The sequence below is a fragment of the Haemaphysalis longicornis genome, unplaced genomic scaffold (genome assembly GCF_048455015.1).
Source record: "Haemaphysalis longicornis isolate Haplotype H1 unplaced genomic scaffold, Haemaphysalis longicornis Haplotype H1 scaffold_14, whole genome shotgun sequence".
Taxonomy (NCBI): Eukaryota; Metazoa; Arthropoda; class Arachnida; order Ixodida; family Ixodidae; genus Haemaphysalis; species Haemaphysalis longicornis.
Genome location: NW_027526245.1, coordinates 15,279,512 through 15,304,586, shown reverse-complemented (window position 1 = coordinate 15,304,586; position 25,075 = coordinate 15,279,512). Strand labels below are relative to the sequence as shown.

Sequence of the window (25,075 nt, the reverse complement as noted above, 5' to 3'; positions counted from 1 at the left end):
TCAGACTCCGCGCGTAAAGGAGTGCGAAAGAACCCATACTTCTTTTCGAGGTTGTATAGGCGCTTGGTCCACTTGGTGCGCAGGCAACTGGCCGACAGGTGGTCGAATACACGCCTGGCCCATCTCTCACGGCTCATGAATTGCAACCTACCCCGGTATGCCAGTTTGCTTGACGCCTCGCGTGCCTCGAAGCTTGACCAGCCAAGGTCTCCATATAGCTTTTTTGGCCACCGCCCCATGGCACCCCAAGGCCGTGCGCCCGACCTCCCTTTGGCGACACTCCAACCACTCTCGGGTGCACGCTGAGAGGCAAACCACTGCGTTTCCAAAGGTGAGGGCCGGCACGTGGACCAACTTCCACAGGTCGCGCACCATCACATACCTGCTACAGCCCCACAAACAGCGGCGGCGTAGAATGGCCTGGGCTCGGAGCGCTGACTGACGGATGGCGGCCTCATGCTGCTGAAAAATGTCCAGTTCATTACACAACAACACACCGAGGTAACGCTGAGGGTTTGGCCATCCAGCATCAGAGTCAAATTCTCCGTTGCTCCTGCAAACTGCACGACGATGGTTTTCCTTGCACTGAAGCGCAGGCCCAGATCCTCGATTTCGGCAGCGCATATGGAGAGCAATCGCTGCAAGTCCCCTTGGCTCTCGGCCACCAGCACCAGGTCATCCGCAAACGCGAGCCCCGGCAGCCGTCGGCTGTCTACGCCCGTCACGCTGCAATTTAGCCGAAAGCCTGTGTCCGACTGCAGCAGTTTCCTTTCTAACTCGGACACGAACAGTAGGTACAGTATCGGGGATAGTGGGCAGCCTTGTCGCAGGCCTTTGTGGACGCCAGTTTGTCCTGTTCGTACCCCTCCAAACTGAGCCGTCACCGTATTGTCCAAATATAGCCGGCTCACCGTGGACAGCAGGGTCTCTGGCAAGCCCAGGCCAGAGAGGCGGTCGAAGAGCTTTATGTGGGGTACATTGTCGTAGGCTTTCTCGACATCCAAGAAGCAGCAAATTAGCTTCCGTCCCTCTTTTCTTGCTATCTCGACACACTGTGTCAGCGAAAACACGTTATCCTCCAGGCGGCGACCACGGCGAAAACCATTTTGCATCTCTGTGAGACAATGTTTGGCCTCCGCCCACGCACCAGTAGCGGTCCCAGAGATTGGTTTTGGAGGGGGCGAATTTTTTTTTATTTTGGAGGAGGGGGAGGGGGGCATAAAGAAGCGTTCCCTTCTTGCACCAGTTTTGTGGAGGAGGTGATAACCATGTCGGTGTGCGCGTGTTTGCGGAGTAACCCGCTTGCGCACAATCATTTAGCGGCACAGTGGTTTTTGGCCCCCCTTAGGCGGTACAACGGCTGGCTCGAGCCAGCATTTCTGACGGCCGTAACACGTTTGCAACCTCGCACAAGTGGGATGCTTAAGAAAAAAACAAAAAGTAAAAAGCTGAGGACCTCTTTGGGGGGGGGGCGATCGCCCCCTTCGCCCCCCCCTTGGGACCGCCACTGCCACGCACTGATCCAATCCTTTAATATGTGCGTAAAGGCCCTGTACATGACACTTGTGACCGTGAGCGAGCGGTAATCACTGATGTGTTCCGCTTTGCCTCCACGCTTTGGAATCAGTGCCACGCGGTACCTCAGCCCCGTTGATAATGCCTGTGAACAGGGCAGCAAGCTGCTCACGTGAGTCTGGGCCGAGTAGCTTTAGCAGTCGAGCTGGGATGTCATCAGGCCCGTCGCCGTGTGTGCACGAAGGTGGGACAATGCCCGATCGACGCTGCAGCTAGTGCACTCCCACTTTGGTTCGCACGAGTCGCGAATAGCCTGTCGGATCCCTGTGACGTCCGCATATGCTTGACGGTTTCTCCTGCAGACCCGTACAGAGATGACAGGAAGTCAGCGATGTGTTTTCTCAAGTCCATGACGGGCTCTCCTGTATCGGGATCTTCAAGGGCACAAGGTGGCTCAGCATTCCTGTCCAGCGAACGGACATATCGCCAAAACTTCTGGGACGCCGACTTTCCATCCTCCTTAATGCTCTGCATTTGACGCAGGTTGGCGTGCACCAGTTTTGCTTGTACGAGAGCCTGTACCTTGTGCTTCTGCTGAAGATACAGTGCCCAAGCCGCTGCAGTCGCCTTGGAATCCCCCGTTTTCACCATGCGACGGTGGGCCCGATTAGCCTGTCGACGTGCCTGCCACGCCTCCGCTACCTCCTTGTCCCACCATTGTTTGCGTGTCTTCGTCTTGGATGTCCGACCAATCATGTGATTGAGCATCACCTGCCGTAGAGCTTCGACATATTGCTCATACGAAGTAGCTTCTCGGCGCTCCCCACTTTCCTCGAACTCTTGCGCCACAGCCTCCAGCGCTTTCCAAGGTAGGTAGGGGGAGCATTTGCCCTTGATTCTCTTGGTCGCCTGGAGTGAGCGGGAGAAGTCTAGCCGGAGGCGGTTGTGGTCACTGCTCAGGCTGTACACGCCCTCCTCGTCTATGGTGATGCGTCGCAGCAAGCCCGCAAGGCGAGGCGACACTAGCGCGTAGTCAATCGACGTTGCACTACCCCGCGCGCACCACGTGTACTGGCCCTCACAGTGTGCACTCAAATTGGCAATTTCTAGGTTTAGCTGGTCCGCGAGTCGAAGGACGAGGTGCCCATTCCTGTCCGTGTACCCATCCAATTCTGCTATGTGGCCGTTAAAGTCACCAACTATCACTAGCTCCTTGTCTGTAGCATACCGCCGGGCGTCCTTGAGCATGAGCTCCACGTTCTTCTCTAGTCGGGCGTTTTGCACGGGCAGGTATACTACACAGACAGCAGCAGGTATTCCAAGCAAGTCGCCTGTAGCCCACAGATGATCCACGCACTCGCTCTGTTCGCTGCACCTCCACGGTAGTTCTCGGCGCCACAGCAGCCCGACACCTCCGCCCTTGCGTCCGCCTCCTGATCTGTTGCTACCAGCCCAACACCAGCCAGTTTCCACAGGCGGCTCTTCCAAATCCCGGAAGTGGGTTTCTGCAACCGCGTACAGGGAGAACTCCTCTTCACCCATCAATCTGTGCAGCTCTTCCCATTTCAGTGCACCTCTCGCTCCGTTCATATTGAGGAAGCCCACTGAGAATCGGCTGGCCTCCTTTCTTCTGTGCCGGCAACGCGCCCGTGGACGTGGCCGCCCAGCACTCTCACCAGACACTGCAGCTTGTGGCGGTTCGTCCCTGTTGCGTCGCTGTTCTTGGGGGGCACCGGTCGATTTGGTAGCCCATTTGTCGATCAGGGGTTCGGCGAACGGGTCTGAAACTACGACATCGACCACGTCGGCATCTGTCCCCACGCAGGGCCCAGCGTTGGCCATCTCCTGTTTAATTGCTCTTGTACGATCTCCTTGATCCGTGCTTCCATAGAGACGTTTGTTGGCGCCACATTTTGTCCCGGGTCTTGTGTTTTGGTTTTCCGGTTGATTGGTCGGCGTAGCTCCGGGTTCCGCATTGGGGTTTTCCGGTTCGGGTGTTCGCTTTGCGCTTTGCCCGCTTGACGCGCCGCACAATGGTTGCACTCGGGGCGTCTGTTTCCCATAGCATGTGGGCCATCCTGAGATGTTTCCAGGTCGTCCGCTGTGCTCAGAGTGTCTGGTCGCCCCTTTGACCTTCGGGCCTCCACTCCTAAAAAACGTGCAATGGGCGCCGCCATCTGTTCGACCACCCTTCGGATTCCTCCGCTCCCATAACTAACTCCGTCGGAAGAGAAGTGATCGTCCAAGCCATTCGCTGGCAGATCTAGGAAACGAATGCGTCGACGTTTACAGAGCTTTTTTAGCTGAGCATTCGCCATCACTATTCTAGCTCTGGTCTCGCCTCCCCGTTGTGTCACCTCCGGGATCAGCACACTGCGGCCCCTCCCCTCACACCACTCCTCTACGCGACGCACCACTTCTTCGCCTTTCGCCGCCAGCAAGTCGGGCAGTCCGACATGTAGCACCCAGAGTCGCTGGACTGGTCTGGCTGCTCGCTCATACTCCTCAACGAGCTTGAGCGACTGGGCCACTGTTGCACCCTTGCAGTAGACCGCTTCCATGCACTGCGGAGCCCCCACTTCAGCCACCAGGCCTTTCGCGAGCAGTCCCACATTACTGTCTCCTACTACCAATACTTCCTTGGTGACTCCGGGCGGTGGGCGAAGCCAGGGCATTTTGTGCCGTTTCGGCTGTACACCTGTGCTGCTGCGGGGGGTATTCTGAAGCACCCCATTGTCACCTGCCCCCTGCTCACTTTTCCGAGCATCAGCGGGCGGTTCGCTGGGGATATCTTGCAGCGTTGTGTCGCCCCCTCCCGTCGTGGACTGTGCATCTGGGTGGTTGCTGCTTCCTTCTGTGGCAGTCCTCACCAGCTTATTGCCCGACGACGCACTCTGGTGCTGCTCCTCTACCTTGTCCCTATCGCTGCTCCCTTGCGCGGGGTCTTCTAAGGTATCTTCGAGGGTCGCATCCGCTTGCGTGTCCCGTCGCGCTTCGGCCGCAACCAGAGGAGACGAAGCTTTCTCTCGCCGCACCGGGGTCCAGCCTGGTCCAACAGGTACCTCGAGCTCTTGAACCTTTGCCTCAATATCAGCGATCCGGGTATCGAGTTGCTCGCAAGCCTCACACCTCGCCCTCTGTGCCAGTGCCGCCATACACTCCGCGACTTGCGCTTCCAACGCCGCCACTCGCTCGCATCCCCGGCACTGCCAGGGAGTGTTTTCCGTTCCCGCTGCGTCCAAGTCCGCGAAAGGAGTCTCCTCCAAGTAGGCCCACCGCCCACACGCGTCACATTTCACAGTAGGCCTCTCGTCTTCCGCTGAGTTTTCCGAAGTAGCTGCCCGTCGTCGGCTCATCTTTCGCGAACAGGGATGGTGGGAGGAGAGGAGGGATGCTTTCCGGGTGCGCGGGAGAAACCAATGCGAGAGACAGGTTGTGGAGAGGAGGAGCGGGAGGAGTCTCCTCTCAGTCGCTCGTTCTCTCGGCGGAGACCTCTCGGCCAGGCCCCGAAAGGCTTAGCATCCGCAGGCCCGCACCCTTCACTTGGCGGAGGATCGATGTGCCGTGGCTAGCAGCAATGCTTTACTGGTCACGAAACTGCTCCGTAACTCAATGGGAGAGCTTCATATGCTGCGTTTGGCCGCCGCGCGATGGCGCCACCCTCTCACTGAGGTCACTCCTCGGGCGGCGTTGCGCTGGCTCGAACGGCGGAGCCGCGGTGAGTTGTGTTTGTTTTGTGTGGGAAAAAAAATGTAACGGGCATATCGCGCTCTTGTGATGCGACTTAAGTAGTGCAACGACGATGCCGAACATGTGTTGCGTCCCGGGATGTCGTTCCTTGTACAACGATATCACAGAAAATGTTTTTTTTTTTTGTTCCGTTGACCGAGCGACGGGCAGCTCTGTGAGAAATGGAGGGGCGCCATTCCAAGGCAAGCAACGGGAGATTTCAGCTTCGATTATAAGTGTGCGACAGTGTGTGGAAATGCACTGTGTGTGAGAATGGAAAAAGCAATGTACCCTTTTGAGAGCATCGTGGGCCTAGAATTGTACAAGGCTAACTTAAAGCCGGATTTTTGTCATATCAGTCAGGTTGTAGCGGTGCTTCATTACCTTTTTGCAAACTTGTATTACCTTGCGCTCAGGCTCGCGTGTAAAAAAGGTTTGGGACATCCTTGTGCTTTTACTTTTAATATTTCCGCGAATTATCCCTTAGGGTTCGTTTTGTTTGTTTTGTAACCGCGCGTGGCCGATTCCGGTTTCTTATCTGGCGTTTCAACCGGAGCGCGCGTTTGCTCTTTTTGTCGTACGTCCCGTCGGGCAATATTGTTTGATATGGAAAGGGTGCCACCTTGTCGCTAACTTGATTTTTTGTTTCTTCGACAATGTTCTCGATCCTATTTCCATGGATTTGAAATTAATAACGTTCCAAGAGTAATGCATGCATAGCAAACGCCGCGCAACTCACTTCATCGACGTTCATCTGTTCACGTCACACTGCGGACTGCTTCTTAGACGTTTGTGTTTCATTCTAGTTTTTTGTAGTGCAGGAGATCGCTAGCTCGCTGCGTTCAGAAAAGCTTTGCGTCGTTCTTCTGTTACCTCCGTGTACTGCACATCGCAGCGCGAAAAAATAAATTTTTGTACACTGTACCACGCTCTTTTGTCTCCCTTCGTAACATTGAAATTTTTTGTTGCGTGTGATAAAATCAGTTTTATTGTTCTTTTTTCGCTTCCTGTTTTTGCAAGGATTGCAAAGTGTGGAAGAAGAAAGACACATGGTGCAACATATATCTCTTCGTGTTTTGATCCTTCGTGTTTCTGCAGCGTTTTTAGATGTTCTCAAGTATGTACCCACTCATCGAAACGACAATACTATTGGGCTATCTCTTTTAGCGTTCTGTGCATTCCAGAGCAATCAACGGATTCATTAAGCGTAGTCAACGATGCGTACTTGATTTCTTTCAGTTTTTTTATTGTATTATCGATAGGCCCGCAGCAGTCCGTGACTACACAGCTACCGTATGTGTGGTATTTACAACTTCGCTTTAAGAAAAGAAGCAATATAGATTTAAAAATCCGTAAACACGACGGCGCAGCGCTTGTGCCAGAGCACACAGAAGCCGTTGCCGTTCGCGGCCGAAGTCTACGGTAACTTACTTCGAAAAATAAAACCCCATGGAAGGCAGGTGATAAACACAATAACTGAACTATTCATCGCTAACCACTACGAAAAATTCCCCCGAACCTCCCCGAAGGGAATCGTGCAGAAATGCGAATGCATTGGGTGTGTTGCGAGTAATGGCGAGTAATGAGTGTGTTGCGAGTAATGGCGTAATTAATGACGAGAGTGTGAACGTAATCATTTATTCATCAGCACCTGTTTGTGTTATCGTTGTACCTGACGGCCACAATCACTGCCTTGTGATCGCTAAAGTGCACGGTCAAAGGGTCTTTGAGAAGCATACGCGCGTCACAGTTTCGCGTAAAGACCAGATCAATGCAACTCCCGTGAATGGTAGTGGGGCACGTGTCGAAGCCGGCAGAGAGACAATGCATAGAGTGCCTGGTCTGCATGTACTCGACCAGCCACTCGCCACTCTTGCGCACGTCAACGTTGAAGTCGCCAACCAAGACTATGGGGTCAGAGGGTTTGGAGCGCACGCGCACACTTTCCATAGCCGCGTCCAGAAATGCATTCGCATTTACGACGACGACGACGACGAAGGCAGAACTACGAGGCGCGAGCGCACGTGCGACGACGACGACGACGGCGAAAGAAATGCATTCGCATTTACGACGACGACGACGACGAAGGCAGAACTACGAGGCGCGAGCGCACGTGCGCGCGCTCACGTGCGCTCGCGCTGGAGGAATGCAGGCGCACGCCGGCCAAGAGAGAGAGAGAAAATGACTTTATTGAATGTTCCTGCGGAGGGAGGGGGCTACGGCCACGCAGGGCCGGCCTCTCCTAGACGAGGGTCAGGTCGTCCCCGAAGCAATGCCTCGCGGGCGTCGGCGCGTTCGGCGCGCGTTGGGTGTGCGGGTGTTGACCCGTCGACCCTCCGACGACGCTTCCCTACGCTTCTGCCCGGCAAGAGCAGCCTGGAGCCGCTGGATAGTCCGTATTTGTATCTCGTGCTCACTCGAGTACATGGCGAGAGTGGTGTCCTTGGGCATACGCCTTGCGTCGTCTGCCTCTATTAAATGTCTTTCACAGCCCCACATCAGGTGGGCTGTTGCATTTGTTCTCTTGCACATACTGCGCAACACGTTTTCGTAGATGTCGGGGCACACGTGGCGCGCGAGCACCGGGGTGAGCACTGAGTTCGTCTGTAGTTGCCTGTAAAGCACTGCTTCGGCGCGGTTGAGCTTCGGATGAGGGGGTGGTTTGGTCCGCCTCCCAAGCCGGTACCATTGTAGTATCTCCCCATATGATGCAAGGGGCTCTTGTTCGATGTCGTGGGACCCGTCCGCCGGTGAGGAGCGGGGGGGCGCCTCGCGGTTCGAAAGTTCGCGCGCGGCGGCGTCCGCTTCCTCGTTGCGGTTGGGGTGGGCGCTGGCTCCGACACTTGTGTGCGCCGGGAACCAGCGGAGATGGGTGACGTGTGCGGTTGGTGCTCCTCTGGCTGGGCACTGTACTGAGTTCATAACGCTCGCACTCAATAGGTTCACTGCACTTGCACTCACTGTGTTGTTGGCGTAGTTTGCGATAGCCGAACGCGAATCACTGAGCACTGTAGTACAGTGCGGGTGTGGACAGCGCGAGCGCGATGGCAACCTCCTCTGCCTGCGTGGCAGAAGGAGCACGAACACTGCACGCACTGTACACTTCCCCTGTTGTAGACTTCACCGCCACGGCCACATAGGTGTTCGGACGGTTTGGGTACCTTGCTGCGTCCACGTAGAGGGCTCCCGTGTCATTCGCGTGCGCCTCGGTGAGGGCCTTGGCCCTGGCCTCTCGGCGACCTGGATTATGGTCAACGGAGCAAGACAACCCCCGGCTAATAAATGCATTCGCATTTAAAAAAACACACTTAAATCAGCGCGCAGAAACCAAAAGCAGCGAGCAGCGCACACGTCACCCATCTCCGCTGGTTCCCGGCGCACACAAGCGTCGGAGCCAGCGCCCACCCCAACCGCAACGAGGAAGCGGACGCCGCCGCGCGCGAACTTTCGAACCGCGAGGCGCCCCCCCCCCCCCCCCCCCCCCGCTCCTCACCGGCGGACGGGTCCCACGACATCGAACAAGAGCCCCTTGCATCATATGGGGAGATACTACAATGGTACCGGCTTGGGAGGCGGACCAAACCACCCCCTCATCCGAAGCTCAACCGCGCCGAAGCAGTGCTTCACAGTGCTTTACGCCAAGAGTTGGCCAATACGCCTCGAGATTCGCGATCGCTGCGCCGCCTGCCGCCGCTTCTCCGCGGCGTTAGCGGGATTAGCGCTGCGTGGCTGATAGGTGGTCATGCAGTGTTTTGGTTCTCTTTCGCTTCTCTTTGCCTTTCCGCGCACTAAACAACTTGTTATGGTGACGTCTGTAAGCTAACTGCATGTTTAGGACACTTAAAAAAAACAGCTGCGTCTTGGTAGAGCGCTCTAACGCCAAAAAGAGCTACCCGGGGAGGCGGTTCTGCGCGCGTCTTGGCCGCTCTTGCGGGCGTCGGCGACGGCAGCAGCATATCACCGCTGTCACCTTCGAACACGTCAGCACAAGTGAATTCTATTTATTGTCGCCTCGTTTAGGCCTGATATTGGCACTGTAAGAGGTTGGTTCGTTTTGCGGCGCAGACAACAAATGCGGCTTTGCTTCGAATATGTACGACGTAGAAAAATATGTTTCGGGGATGTGATAACCCAACAGCTGACAAAAACTTGTGCCTTTTTGGGAATATAAGCCACGTGAAAATGTTAAGTACACTCAAAGGCTGTGCATTGTCAGATATGTGCCCACTCATGCCTTATAGTAAGAACCAAGGTATATGTTAATAAAACCACGGGAAAATGAATGGTCTGCAAGTCAGGAATAAATATAATAGTCGTACGGGAATGAAAAAAAAAAAAACCGCGTGCAGCTTCTGAAATGCTAAAGACGTTTGTTTGAGCAAGGTAGTATTCACCAGACCAACTAGATGCGAAATGCACTGATATTTCGCTAGACAAGGGGGGGGGGGGGTGAGGAGGAGGACGCTCAACTATCCTTGTTTACAAATGCGGAGCGAAATGAACGACTGAACGTTTTAGTAATCACACACACAAGCTGCGTGTTCACTTTTCGTTTGTTTTTTGCCTTCAACGAACGGCTGATCACTCGGCGAACGCATTTTTTGAAGAATACAGGGTAGGCAGTTCACAAGCGATACGAGGTGTCGTTGGAAGAATTGATTTGAATGATTGAACGTAGTTTGAATGATTGATTGATTGCAGGGTTTAACGCGCTGACGCAACGGAGACGATGAGGCACGCCGTAGTGGAGGGCTCCGGATTAATTTTGACCACCTTTAACGTGCGCCGAAATCTCGTACACACGGGCTCGTTGGAAGAGTGTCGTATCAGATAAGGGTCTCTGATTTCGGTTTATGCTAGATTCTGCAGTCTCCCTGTGTCATATGACGATGTTTCGAAGAAGAGTCTGGTCACGGACGCGGATTACTCTATAAGCCCATCTTCGCGCTTCTCGTGGAGGATAAATGTAACAGATGAATCTTTGCGAGCGCTCACATCGGGACAAGACGACCCATCATTAAATTTGTCGTCGTGTGCTGACTCCGGGGTGTAATTTTGCATTATCCATCGTACTTCTTTGGTACAGTGTTTGTGAAATGTATGCCGCATTGGCTTGTTCATGGTACTGATCAATATCTGATATGTGATATTGGCAGGCGTAACTTACGTGCTGTTAGGTATGAGTGCTCCGCTGGATTTTGTAAGTGCACAAAGTCGATTTACATCATAGTGTGCATACGGCCGCATACGGAGACACTGCCACTCAATTTCAGGGCAGCGGAATTGCAATCAGCTGCATGCAAATGCTGGCTTCGGGGCGCCGGCCTGTGACACACGCCCAGCGCTCATATAAATCTCACTAAGATCGCGTCATAAGCGTTTATACTCTCGCGAACACACCACGCTTGCAAACAGAGTGCCTGCTCCACGTTATTCGGTATTTCGAACCCGGACAAACGGTAAATCGCTGTCTTGAACGAGCCAAAAAGCAACGGCGACAGGGCGGAACGGGCCGGGGACTCCCGCGCCTGCTTTCGAAACGGGCCGCTAGAGGGATTTCAGTGGCGCCCCTACAGGCCGCGCTCGAGGCGTATTCGCCCCGAGCGCGAACACAGTCGGCCCCTGGCGGCGGCGGGACGAACCGCTCCTAGTGTGGATGGCGCTCTCGCGTCGTCTGCTTTTTCACGTTGCGTGCGGCGCAAGACGCGTGCTGCACACGACAAAACAACCAATATGTGCGCTCGTTTGACAGTAAGCAATGACATAGTTACCTCTGCTTGCGCATTTCCTCTATGAACGCAATAATCAGCGGCCGTTGCGGGTTAATGCGCTGGTTTAATTCCACGAAACATCTTCGCCGTGGTCACCGCTTGAGTGTGAAACGTGTTATAAACATTGCTTCCACACATTGCACTTGTGTTATTGTTGAGTGCAGTCATCTGCCGTTTCGGGAACGTCGAAGGGTGCTTTTTGAAGGTGGCGTGGTGATTATTTAAAGGATAAAAGTTTAGTGCGTGAAAGTGGTAAGAAGCGACAAGACCTGTGCATACGCGTGCAAATTCCACACCCTTGTAAAAGTGCGCTGTGTCCTTATAGAAAGAAGAAACAAACAAAAACATTTACTCTGCACACGACCCGTGCGCTATCGCCCATACATTACCGGACACGTATTTTACCCCCGCAAGCGCCTGTGTGACGTCCTTCCCGTACCTTTTCTAAAATAAATACCATTTTTGGACAGTCGTTTATACTGAGGAGGAGGAATAAACATTTATTCAACTGTATCGAGTTGCTAATTTTACGTATTATTTAAAATACGATTCCATGGATGCGCAAGAGTATTTAGGGGGGATTTTTTCGGTAAAATTAAGCAGTTGTGAGTTTGCGTCTGTCATGTGGTATTTCATGTGTCATTTTCATATATATCATTTTCAAATCCGACATGAATCACCTTGTCCAGAAACGTGTCTCACTCAGCATAACCAAATGCCTTATGTGGTCACGTCTTAAAAAGAAACAGGAGAAAACGCGTAATATAATGCACGTTGTTGCCCACATGTATGAGGGGTGTGTGCCATATGACTCGCTGGGTTTTTTTTTAATTAATACAATTTTGAAAAAGTCGAGCCACAATTCCTGGACGATCTCGGACCAAAGAGGGGTTAATCAATTTTGAAAATACGTGTTAAATTACTGCTTTTTCACCGCTACAGAACACGACGCCTAGTGTAGTTTCGATTGTAAGTAATACTGATAACCATAGTTTGGCTTTTCGCGTTACATGCGTTCTCTTCTCGCTGCTCTTGCAACGTTGGCAGGACCCCCCCCCCCCCTTCCCGAAAAAAAAAACGAAATGCACAGAATTTCATTTTTTAACCAATCCTCAATAATTAAATGCCAAGACAAAGGCGATATTCAGTTTACAAAACAAAGTAGTTGCCGGGAACCCGTTGCGCTGATTCGCTACGAGAAATAAAAAGGAAATGTTTTACTACATCTGCAACAGCACAACTTCATTTATTGCCATCTTTAGGGTTTGTAAGCGACCTTATACGCAAGAATGCAAACACATCTCGCTGTTGCAGGCACCTGTTAGATTAAAAAAAAAAAACAAACGCAAATGGTCAACAGAGCAGCCATAACAGAAAATTTGTGCTCACTGTGAGGTCCCAGAAGCTTGGTTTGCACACTGTAAACCTGCTTGCCACTTTGCGGAAACCTAGCTAAACATGAGATGTTGATTGTACTGCGTGCGTTGACAATTCAATTCGCAAGTTCACTTGCGACGAAAGCCGTAAATAAGTGATCCGAAACCGTTATTCATCAAATCTTCCTTCAGAGTCGCTAAAATTTCATTTAAACGACCCGTTAGAGCGGTTACATTTATATCTTTGCGCTGATCAGAATTCAGTAACTTTATGTTGCCTTTTGAACACACAAAATATATTTTAGAAAGAATTTCGGGCAGTCAAGTAGTGTTACCATTTCAGGGCATCCCACAAATGCAAGAATGCGTCATGCTACCAGTGAAAGCGATTGGGATTGCCGTTGTAAACTGAATTTCAGAGATCGAGGCTTCCTGATTTGTTTCTATTTATGCTTCTATTGAAGGCTCAAAGCCATAGTCTGGAAAGATGGAGCTTGCTAGCGTACAAGTTCAATGTCACAATTACGGCCATTCTGAGATTCCCGATGAGCCGTCGCTTTTTTTGGCGTAGTAATAAAAACTGATTGCCACTTCCATGCTATAAATTGAACGTTGAGGAACCGAACTACAGCATACCACTCTTGTTTGCACCTTTCGTGCGCACATACGGCGAGAAAAAGGCACGAAGCGCGCCCACAGTGTGCATTCTTACGGGCCGCTCAGCGGAGCATCCACACTAGCAGCGCGACGCTGTCGCCACCTACATGTCGAGCTCGCGGCGAATACGCCGCACGCGCGGCGGCTGGATGACCTTCGTGCGGCGGTGGCGCCTGTAGTGGCGCGCGCGGTCCCTATATGAAGCGAGCGCCGAAGTTTCGTGACCAGTAAAGCATTGAAGGACTCTGGCAGAATGCACGTCGTGCGTGAGCGGCGCGCACGAACGATCACCACAATCACAACACCACGACGCACATAGGCCAGCGAACATGGAGGAAGAAAAATGTTAGGAGGGAGCATGACGTCAGGCGGCACAGCTTTGGCAAGCCAACCTCCTCTGACTCCGCATTCTCCTCTCCTCGGGCTCCTCCCGCGCAATGCATTATGGAAAAAGCACCACTCTCAGGCCCGCGGTAGCATTTAGTGGCTCCGGCTGGCTGCCGGTGGAAAAGGAGGCGAGTGGCGTTGCCGAAGGCGCCGTACGCGATTTTTCGCCAGCGTTGAGCTCCCACCCTCGTATCCCTCGTATCGTGGAATTACTGTCGCTGTTCAAAGCGACACGATACGTAGAGCCCATGCTCACGGAGCACCTTCACGAGCTGCGAGCCGAATTTGACGCTTACCGCTGGAACCACGACCGGCTTTGCTCGAACGCGCCGCTGTAAACATTCACAAGCACGGAGCGGCCTACGGGTGCGTGGTGTTTGCCAGGTGTGCTTTGACGATTGCGTTTCCAATTTTGCGGGGAGTTATCGCGCCATCTTTCCTTTACATCATAGCGCTGTAACGAGTGTCCCATCAGCTGAGAGGTTGTGCGAGAAGCTTTGGTTTCGCTCGCGTGCGCATTTGCATACATTCGCCTTATCGGTGCTCCGGCATGGTGGCACGTTGTACATGCCACAATTGTCGTGACGATGTCTGTTTTGCGTTGCTGTCTCCTTCAGTGCATTAGAAAAGAAAAGGTGCAGAACCACTGACGTTGGGTGCGGGCGCGGGGAGAACAAATCATTTTCCGCCTCGCGTCGCAGGCAGAACGCGGGCTGGTTGTCCAAGTACTGCACAATCCGTGCGATAGGTATATGGGTAACGAACGCTAAATTACGCCTGGGAGGTGAAAATATAAAATTACCAGAATCAAGGAACCCTGGTAGCACAGAATGTTGCCCGAACATTTTTGCAACGTTTCCCCTTAACGTTCCCAAAACGTGGCTAATGTCCGCTTTTTTTAACGTTAGTGCAATGTTACTCAGAAACATTGCGTCAACATGATATTAGCATTGCTCCAACATGGGGGCAACGTTTGATGGGTGTTGTTCTAATGTTTGGATAACGTTGTTTCTGACGTTCGCCAACGTTGCTCCACTATTGGAGCAACCTTCCAGCCACTTGCGGGACACATTTGAACAACGTTTATGAGACGTTTTTTGATGACGTTGCAGCAACTTTTCACCTACATTTTTGCAACGTGCATACCACATTTAAGCATATCCCTGTACGATTCATACGTTGTGATAACATCGCTACAATCTTGCAGCAACTTTAGATCTACGCTTTTAACATGCAGTTAGCATACAAGGAACGTTGCTTCAACGTTCAAGCAATGTTTTTATGAAGTTGCAATAACATTGCTACAATTTTGTGGTAACTTTCCAACTACATTTTTCCAACGTGCGGGTAACATTTAGAAAACGCCGCTTTAATGTCCAAGCGATGCTTCCTACAACGTTACCGTGACTTCATAGATACGTTTTTTCACCACGAGGGCCACATCCGCGCACTGTTGATATGACGTTCAAGCAATGTTTCTGTTACGAAGCAATAATATTGCAGCAATGTACAGGTAACTTACAGTTACAGATATACGTGCAACAATAACTAGATGAAAATAATATAAGTTAACTTTTTCCTAGAGAGACGATTGTTGACGGCATGATAAGCGAGCAGTTCAAACCTCGTCTGCATAAACTCCTGAAAGGTATAAACCGGCATTTTAGACCTGTATATTCATACATTTGATCTCTACACTGATCAACACACACAATTAAGGCAGTCCGGCAAAATGACGAACTAAGAAATGGCGGAATTTTAAAGCAAAGAACATGCAGGCAGCTAGCGTAAATAACAACACTGACACTGCTTAAGATGAAAGGACATGTGCTTTTTATTTTACTATTAACAATCGAGCCGAATACGTATACTGTTATAGCCTTGAATTTCGCAAGTACGCTGTTTCAGACGATGCCTTCGTTTTCCTCCTCCTGGGCAAAGCTTGTTCTTCTGTCTTGACAATTTGATGACATACTTGACGGCCATGAACCCATTAACATAGGGTTGTTGCTGCAGCGCTTCTGCGAAGTGAACGAAAGCTGTAGTTTAGGAGGAGCTACAAAGTTGTTACAGCATAGACAATATACATGGCTTGCACCTACATCACTACCGCAAAGGCTGGCTCGTTTTCAGACATGTTGGAGCACCGCGGAGCACCACCACGCTAGCCACGCCGCTGGTGTTTGCGAAGGGCACTGCTTTGCAATGGCAATTTGCGCAGTTGTTGGGTGCTGTAATCGCAGCAAAAGCAGCTCGAGGAAGGAGTCGGCATACACAAATCTTTTTCGCCTTCCGAAGGTTGTGGAGCGGCAAGGCAAACGCACGAAAGCGCTTAGCTCGAAGCGGCGCAGCCTGTGGCTTGCGCGTATCAAACGTGCCGATCTCAAGGCCGATCTCCCAAACATCCGAGTGTGCGGCGCCCACTTCGTAACAGGTAAGCGTGCGCTATTATTACATAAGGTGCTATTAATGCGCTAGAATCACATTTGCTTGCGTTTGTAGGGAGACCGGCCAAACTTTGGGAAGAAGCGAACCCGGACTGGGCGCCAACGCTCTTGCTAGGCTACGACGTGAAGCAGGAAGGCACTGCGCGCTACGAGCGTGCTGCAAGGCGACGGTTTCAACGTACAACACCACAGGTGGACGTAGAGACCACAGCACCGGCAGGAGCTGCTGGAGTCGCTGCAACGCCACCTGAAAACCACTGTGACGGCGGTGATGACGACGGCACGTTCGCAGAAGACAGCCCGTCACTGCCGCGAGCCGACTGTGAAGTCCAGGCTGCTGCCGAAAACGAGTCAGGTCAGTAGCTCCATTGTTTTGTTAAGGCTGAAAGGTAGATGTTTTCAGCTCTGGATCTTTGTTTAGTTTGTTTACCTCGGTGTTATGAAATGGCTGCATGCTGCCGAACATTTTGCTTTGATCTCTAAGTATGCATTATTAATTTCAGGAGTTGCTGTACAGGCAGAGATGACCATGGCAGACATTGCAGCATTGGAGCAACAGTGCACTGCACTAAATAACGACGTGTATGCCCTACGCGCTCAGATTGACCAGCTGGAGTGGACTGAAATAGCGTTCAGAAATAGTCAAGCCAAGGTCGTCTACTACACAGGGATGGCCAACTTTGATGTTCTGTATGGCATATTTAAGGTTGTCGAGTGCTATGTCCCACACGGTGTAAACAACAAGCTATCAAAGTTTCAAGCGTGTATACTTTTTCTCATGAAGCTCAAACTGAATTCACATAACACCGACCTTGCCTTCAGATTTGGAGTTTCCGAGGCAACAGTGTCACGCATTTTTGACAAGTGGCTGCTGTATGTTGCAGACTGTCGACTGAAGCCGCACATTTCGTGGCCAGACCGAATATCACTGCAGCAGACAGTGCCACAAGCTTTCTTTGATTCCTTTGGTGCTAATGTGGCCACAGTCATGGACTGTTTTGAAATAAAAATGGAGCGGCCATCATCGTACGAGGCCAGAAGTGAAACATGGTCGCAATACAAGCAGAGTAACACTGCCAAGTTTCTTATTGGCATTGCTCCTCAAGGTGTCGTCACCTTCATCTCAGAGGGATGGGGAGGGCGCTGCAGTGATAAGCATATCACAGAACATTGCGGCATTCTCGACAACTTGCGTCCTGGTGACGTTGTGCTCGCTGACCGAGGCTTCAATCTCTGAGAGTGTTGGCTTCTATTGTGCGCGGTTGCATGTTCCAGCATTTACCAAAGGCAGAAAACAACTGTCGGCAGAAGAAGTCCTGAGTACCAGAAAGCTGGCCAACGTGCGTATTCATGTGGAGCGAGTAATTGGGCTGATAAGGAATAAATTTACAATCCTAAAAGGCACTCTCCCCATTGAGTATGTCGCCCGCCGGGAAGGTGATGATGCACCGCCACTGGACAAAATTGTCACCGTATGCTGTGCTCTCTCTAACCTGTGCCCTTCAATCCGCCTTTTTCATTGCGGTGTGCTGCCACCTAGCGTGCCTAGCGGAAGTTGAGGCGGTAGGGTTTGCCGGCGTTTCCTCCGGCTGCGTTCTCGTTGTATGCACGGCAATCCCACATTACGGCGAGGAGCAGCCGAAGTTTTTCTTCTGTGTTGGTGTTATAACGCCTTAAGATGACAGCCCCTGGTCATCACATAATACCAGGCGGCTTCTTATCACTGAATGAGGGCTGGCAGAGAAATCTCGGACAGATCCGTGTGCCTTCCGAGTAGCAGAGCGAGCAGTACGTTGGAGTCGTCTGGCATGAAGTGCGATCGCCAGCTCAACAAAGGCCGGCAGTTCGCAAAATGCCTTTAAGCGCTGGACACATGTACGATTGGTACACGCGATTCGCATGCGACTGATCGTTACGATCGTACGTGTGAATTTGAGACGGCCCGATGCGCGCATGAGATGCGTCGTCGGCGTCGCTCCGCCCACTGCTTTTGCTCCATGGTCAACTACGATGATCGCTGAGCTGAATTTGTAGATTCTGCGCGTTTGTTCGCAAGAAATGGATAAAGCAAGCAATCGTGAAGCGTTTTCTGCCTTCGGAAACAGTCCGCGCACACGCCGGCCGCGCCTGCCAGCTCGGCACACTCAGCGGCTCGAACCGGCGCAGACCACGGTAGCAACCGCGCTTGTCGCTGCTCTTCTGAATCAATCTGATTGCTAAAAAGAAGTTCCACATGCGAGAAAGTAGGTGTTAGTGTGGTGAAAAATTGTGCTAAGGATTGTTGTCAGGGCTTATTTTAAAAGCGGCGATCAGACATCTGCCGCGATGCAAGCCTACGCTGACCGGTCGCCGCGGCGCGCGGTGCGCCGAGCGGCCCAGAGATGGCGATACCTGCGCGGAAGCATCGAAACAGGCTACGCAGATGTCTCGGTCACCGATCGCTCAAACGGCAGTTATAGCTTAAATAGAGTTCCTCATGCGAGAAAGGGGATGATAGTGTAGTGAAAAATTGTGTTGCGGATTGTCATTCGCAGTTGCACAGATAGCGGCGATCAAATATCCGCCAGGATGCTAAGCCCAAAGTTCCCATCACCCGAGCAGACGCGAGCGACGCAAGCCGCCGTAGCCGATCGCGTGCGGCCGACGGGAAGCGATAGAAGCCGACACCGTTCCCTTTTCGGCACTCCGAGTTACAGCGGAACGCAGCACAAGTTGTGGGCATTGTTCCGCGCACAACGAGCACACAGAAAAAATCAAACGATGTAAATACAACCACGACCCCTTCCCGCTTGTGCGGGAGCTGTGGGGAATGTCGTCTGCTGCCCCTACCGGACTGCTTAGGGACTTGGCCGCTAGGGGATTGCGCATGCGCAGTGAGGTTGTGAAAGAGGCGGATTGTAGCCGAGCTAAGGGAAGAGAACGGACAAGTGGCTTCGTCTACCTCAGAGCTGCATTAGTGTGTAGTGCTTTCGCACACTTTTCGTGCTATACCATTCTGCAGTATTTTTTTTTAGTTCAACACTGCTGTGGCTTCTATCAACAGGTAGAACATTTGTGATGAAATCTAGCTGCATTTGTATGTAGTGCTACAATCTTACGAGTGCCTTGCTATTTGTCGACCAGGCAGCAGAATGTCTCAGTAAATAAAATACGCTTGTTTTGTAGCATGCACATTTGTTTATTTACATTCAGTTCATTACTGTTCATTCAAAACACTACTTCAACAGAAAAAGGCAGGAATGCCACGAAAACTAGTTCTCTTTATCTTGTTTGCACTGTGGACAATGCCACTTCTTTGCCTTTGGTGCCCACGTGATTCCCACACATGAGAAATGAAACCACTTGAATGTGCATGATGGGTTGTCGCACGCAATCATCTTCCCCGTCTCTGGTCCTTGACAGAAGCAGTAAACGTCTGCCGCCGGCAATACCTTTTCTGCAGCTCTCTGCTGCCGTGTGAAAAACTTGCTGAAGAGCTCGGGAAGGATTGCCTTGACGAAAAATTCCTGTGCAGTTGCGAACATTTGATCGCAAAAATGGCTGTCTCTCTTAATTCTTTGCGCGTGGAACAGGTTTGGAGCCCAGACAATGAAGTCGCAATATTCAACCCTGCATATCGTCATCTGAGCCAGAACTTGGTAATAATACTCATGTTGCTTAGGAAGCTGCAAAGTTCCATTAATCTCCGTCAAACAAGACCTAGCCTCAGTAAATGAGGTGGCATCGCGCAGCAAATATGGGCATTTCACTTCAGCTACGCCTTTGCCACAGCAGGAGCATGAAATCATGGCATCCGGTGTTGCTCCAGCGAATGGATACGAGGCACTGAAGTGAAGATCAGATCTGGAACACTTGAAATCGTCGTGCTTCTGCTTGTATTGGTCTTCATAGGTCTTCAGTGCGTCCCGTTCATGTTCCAAACCCCACGCAATGGCAGGAGTTTTTAACGACTTTTCTGGGTAGCATATAGACTTTAGTAGAGACAAGCTAGGGTCGCCTGGGGCTGTCCGACAGACACTTTTCATGACAGATGCTGTTACTCTCCCAGCTCGGTACAGGTACCAGTCCGGTGAATTGTTTTTGTTTTTTGTTTTCGATTCAACCAACTTCACCGTTTCGTCACTGACACAGAGTGTGCTCAAGTACTTGCTGGCCTTGTCAACAAGGGTGTCAAGTCCATCCGCCAAAGCATCATCCGAGTACAAATTTCGGAGGTGTGCTTGCTGTTTCGGCACTGGTTCTTTGAAGGCATCAGAATGGCCAGGCAAAACAGAAAAAATTGCAGGAACAACACCACTTCTCTCGAACACACTGCACAGGTGCTCCATCTCTGCGGGTGAAGCTGGTGGCACGTCAAATCTTTTCTTTGTCGCTTTCTTTGTGGGGGCGCCGTCAATCATGTCCTCAAGCTGCCGTTTCTTCCCTTTGGCAGATGCAAAGTTGATCTCTTTCAGCCTTTTGAATTGAACCTTTTCCACATAGGTGGGCAGCCAAATGTTGTTTTTTTCGGTGCAGCTAGTTGCATTCTTCAACCTCACGCCTGTGTCGACAGCAAACAAACAGGCACCGACATGTGAGCATGCTTCTCCCACACCCGCCATGCAAGTACAGTGCGCAGTCACCACGGCACCACTCTCTTGACAAAGAATCCAGACTTTCAGTGGACGTTCGCCCAGTCGTTGTGAATGGTTCACCTGTAAAGCCAATCAAGAAAAAAATAAAACTTGAAATCAAACATACATTCACAATGCAGAGAAGTAAAAAAAGCATGGCAAGCACAAACACTGCATGCTCCCTGCAAAGCCAATCAAAGATAAATTAACTTTAAGATCAAAACATACAAAATGTACACAATGCAGAGATATAAAAAAGGTATGACAAGCGGCCACTGCAATCTTCCAGCCATAAAATGTTCGCGAAATTTGCTATCTTGTTCGAAGATTTTCCGACCTCGGAAGTGAACGCTGCTTTTGAGCGATTGTTAAATGGGCAGTGGCAGTTTGCTTCCTGTCTGCACCAACATAGGCGTGCGCAGAGTTCTCAATTTGGGGGGGCAAAGTCTTACCGCTGCGCCCCCCCCCCCCCCCCCCCCCAGAGCAACTCCCGACCTCTTCTCACTGAAGGCCTTGCGGTGCGAACGCAGTGCAAAGAGGGATGGTTATAAAATTTTTATTTCAATGTGATGGAATTGCAACACACACAAAATATTTCTGAGCAGAAATTTTACTTTCATGTGTTACATCGGCAAGGCATGGGGCAAATTTGGCGCCCCCTTCAGATGATTAGGGGGGGCGGCCGCCCCCCCTGCCCCCCCTGTGCGCACGCCTATGTGCACCAACCTGCAAACTCGCGTTTCTCGTGCACGCACCACTGACTAATAACTGAATTCTGAATGTTCCGCACGAAATGCGGGGTTAAAAACGGGGGCGCCTGCTTACCTCTCCTAGTAGGAGCACCTTTTCTCCTTGCAGTCGCTTCGCCGACAGAGCTTTGACCCAGCCGCTTGTGAAGTAATTATGGGCTTCAAGGGATTTGTAGGCCTTCATTTCTTCGAGTGTTGCGAAGCTCGCAGTGAAAACCAGGTAATTCACGATGTCGCCGTGGGTAACCTCTGGGAAAGCACTGACGTCCATCGTCGTGTCCGCACCCGGTCGCAACGTGTACGGGTCAACATCGTCGCACAGTTTTACTTTGTCTTCGTACCGTGCACGCGCCGACCCTATCAGTCCGGCGTAATATGCTTCGTGAAAAGCAGGCTTACTATGAACTGGTGGCATTGTACTATCAACTGGTACTATGAACTGGTGGCATATGAAGAGCGGCGACATCCGTAGCGTAGAGGACAACACTTCAGCGCACGCGTCCTATGCAACGGCGGCGCGCGCGGTGCTCCGGCATGGAGTCGACGCAGCGGCGGGAGCGGACGTGACGTCACGTGCAAGCCATGTATACACCATTTTCCTTGCTAGAGGTGGGCGCCGCCATTTGCTTTTTCTGACCGGACGCTAGCGCCGTCTATGAAGCGACCGCCGAAACTTCCGCGCTGGGCTGTTAAGTGCTCCGTTCTTTCCGTGCGTCTGCTCGGTACCCGTGCACTACCAAGTGAACCGTAGTTGTTTGGCGTTACGTTAGCGGTGGCAGTGCTTGTGTGTGTGTGTTCTGTTTTGTTTTCATCATCTGCGGACGGATTTTAGGTCTTCATTTGCTGCCAGAGCGGAAAATGCCGATCCCGGCTGTTACGAGCAGCAGTAGCACTGTGGTGGTGGTGCCGGCGGTGCTCCGCAGTTCCGCGATGCAAACGTACCGGTATGGCACCGACTGACATAGAAATCGATATCGGGGAGTAAATACGCGTTTTCAATGCCACCGTGCTCGTTATGTTCACCGATTAGTCATGTTTACGGAAGCGCGGACGTTGAATGCGAAGCGCGCACAGCATATGTGGGTCACGGTGATCCGTGCTCGCGATGGACATTCGACGAGGCGATCGCTACGCTGTTGACATTGCAATGTTATATAATCTTTCCTAACTAGACTTATGACGGTTACTGACGAAACGAAATTACCTGGGCGGAAAAATAACACGACCGCACAACCAGTCAAATTACTATTCGAAGGTTGAGCAGAAGGGTCGACGTTCGGGCGAGTTAATTCTGGTTGATCATGATCGTGATTATGATTGACCTAACTCTGCGCAGCGCATGTGGCTTGTCGCTCGGAGCCCACCTTTGTGAAATCGCTGCTTGCAGCACAAATGCTTTACGCGGCCAGCAGTAAAGCTGTTATGTAATTGTAATTAGATTCCGTGACAACGCAAAAGGATTAGAAGCTTTTCCTTTGATCGCGTTGTGAACAGGTTGAGCTATTTTCCAAATGCAGCGTTCACGCGTATCTCGAGCTTCGTTTCCACATTGGGCTGCCTGCTTATCCTAGCTGCTATCGACCAGCAGTGTGCGATGGAGAAAGTTATCCTTTCATATCGTTTGGCAGTGTAATGCGTTGGCCTGAAAAAAAGTAAACAAAACGCCGTGATTTTAAAGGTTAGATTAGATGAAAAGGGTATTGTTTAATGCCAATCGGCTGTAATGACCAAACAATATATGGTATTTTAAATTGACTACAAGGAACCAGAAGTTATTGTAATGTTGTATTGTATCGGCGCTCGTGAAAGATCCCCAGGTGGTCAAAATTAACCCGGAGCCCTCCACTACGGCGCGCCTCATCACCCATGAAGCGTCGGGGCGTTAAACACCATATATCAATTAATCAATCAACCAACCAATCAATGCTGTATGATAAAGGATAAAGTTGCTTCTAACATTTTAGGGGAGCGTTCCCTGTCGCAGCTTTGCGTGTGATAAATGGATTTTGCTCCGTCTGCTTGTCGTCCAAATGCACCCAACAAACCCTGGAGTTGGTCGTTGGTACAAAGTCGTTGCGATTTATCAGCGGCATCCACCAATATCTCAACTCGATGTGTGTTGGGAAGCGATGCAGCAAAAACACGCCGCAACCGCACTGCATTTTCTCCAGGCAGTGTCGGGCGCATGCGTGCTGTCAGCGACTGTTTCTCGCTTTCTCTGGTTGTTCAATAACCCACCACCGCGCACTGCTGACCAAGCGACGTTTGCGCCTTGAACGGCATCGCAGCATTGGCTAAGACAGTTGAAAGTTCCGCAAAAACTAAGCACGCGGTGCAAAATACCCCCTGTATACACGCAGCGGAGCATACCGCGCCGAGCGATGTTAGCAGCCCAGCGCGCACAGGTAACACTGGTCGGCCGCTGAGAGAACTGCTTTGAGAGTATTTTCCTCCTTTCCCGGCTGCTTATGGAAAATGGTGTATACACCATTTTCCATAAGCAGCCGGGAAAGGAGGAAAATACTCTCAAACCAGTTCTCTCGGCGGCCGACCAGTGTTGCCCGTGCGCGCTGGGCTGCTAACATCGCTCGGCGCGGTGTGCTCCGCTGCGTGGTTCAGGGGTATTTCGCACCGTGTGCTTAGTTTTTGCGGAACTTTCAACTGTTTTAGCAAATGCTGCGATGCCGTGCAAGGCGCAAACGTCGCTTGGTCAGCACTGCGCGGTGGTGGGTTATTGAACAACCAGAGAAAGCGAGAAACAGTCGCTGACAGCACGCATGTGCACGACACTGCCTGGAGAAAATGCAGTGTGGTTGCGGCGTGTTTTTGCGGCATCGCTTCCCAACGCACAAGGAGTTGAGATATCGGTGGATTGCGTTGATAAATCGCAACAACTTTGTACCAACGACCAACTGCAGGGTTTGTTGGGTGCACTTGGACGGCAAGCAGACGGAGCAAAATCCATTTATTACACGCAAAGCTGCGACAGGGAACGGAACCCCCTGAAATGTTAGAAGCAACTTTATCCTTTACAATACAGCATTGATTGGTTGGTTGATTGATTGATTCATTGATTATGGTGTTTAACGCCCAGACGCTTCATGGGTGATGAGGCGCGCCGTAGTGGAGGGCTGCGGGTTAATTTGACCACTTGGGGATCTTTCACGAGCGCCGATACAATACAACACTGCAATAACTTCTGGTTCCTTGTAGTCAATTTAAAATACCATATATTGTTTGGTCATTAGAGACGATTGACATTAAACAATCCCCTTTTCATCTAATCTAACCTTTAAAATCACGGCGTTTTGTTTACTTTTTTTTCAGGCCAACGCATTACACTGCCAAACGATATGAAAGGATAACTTTCTCCATCGTACACTGCTGGTCGATAGCAGGATAAGCAGGCAGCCAAATGTGGAAACGCAGCTCGAGATACGCGTGAACGCTCCATTTGGAAAATAGCTCAACCTGTTCACAACGCGGTCAAAAGAAAAGCTTCTAATCCTTTTGCGTTGCCACGGAATCTAAAGTATTACAATTATAAAACAGTTACTGCTGATCGCGTAAAGCATTTGTGGTGCAAGCAGCGGTTTCACAAAGGTGGGCTCCGAGCGACAAGCCACATGCGCTGCGCAGAGTTAGGTCAATCATGATCACGATCTGATCAACCAATATTAACTCGCCCGAACGTCAACCCTTTTGCTCAACCTTCGAATAGTAATTTGACTGGTTGTGCGGTCGTGTTATTTTTCAGCCCAGGTAATTTCGTTTCGTCAGTAACCGTCATAAGTCTAGTTAAGAAAGATTATATTGCATTGCAATGTAATC

The 25,075-nt window shown here is 51.1% G+C and overlaps 2 protein-coding genes across 2 annotated transcripts; one reads left to right on the top strand and one right to left on the bottom strand.

Moving 5' to 3' along the window:
* Positions 1-16,020: 16,020 nt before the first annotated feature.
* LOC144164785 (uncharacterized) lies at positions 16,021-17,119 on the top strand. Its single transcript, XM_077695056.1, has 2 exons — positions 16,021-16,237; positions 16,386-17,119. The coding sequence occupies exon 2, from the start codon at positions 16,406-16,408 to the stop codon at positions 17,117-17,119; it is 714 nt and encodes a 237-aa protein (XP_077551182.1). The 5' UTR covers positions 16,021-16,237; positions 16,386-16,405.
* Positions 17,120-17,276: 157 nt separating this feature from the next.
* On the bottom strand, positions 17,277-21,730 carry LOC144164784 (uncharacterized). Its single transcript, XM_077695055.1, has 3 exons — positions 21,321-21,730; positions 19,518-20,576; positions 17,277-17,336 (listed from the first exon to the last, which is right to left on the bottom strand). The coding sequence occupies exons 1-3, from the start codon at positions 21,708-21,710 to the stop codon at positions 17,277-17,279; spliced, it is 1,509 nt and encodes a 502-aa protein (XP_077551181.1). The 5' UTR covers positions 21,711-21,730.
* Between the last annotated feature and the right edge of the window lie 3,345 nt (positions 21,731-25,075).

Bases quoted from the DNA above. Each gene is read 5' to 3' on its own strand.
- LOC144164785 (XM_077695056.1), top strand. From the start codon at position 16,406: ATGACCATGGCAGACATTGCAGCATTGGAGCAACAGTGCACTGCACTA.
- LOC144164784 (XM_077695055.1), bottom strand. From the start codon at position 21,710: ATGTCGCCGCTCTTCATATGCCACCAGTTCATAGTACCAGTTGATAGT. The intron at 20,577-21,320 runs GTAAGCAGGCGC...TTGGCTTTACAG, and splicing joins AGGTGCTCCTACTAGGAGAG to GTGAACCATTCACAACGACT. The intron at 17,337-19,517 runs GTTCTGGCTCAG...AATTTTGTCCAG, and splicing joins AACATGAGTATTATTACCAA to TGGCGGTGCATCATCACCTT.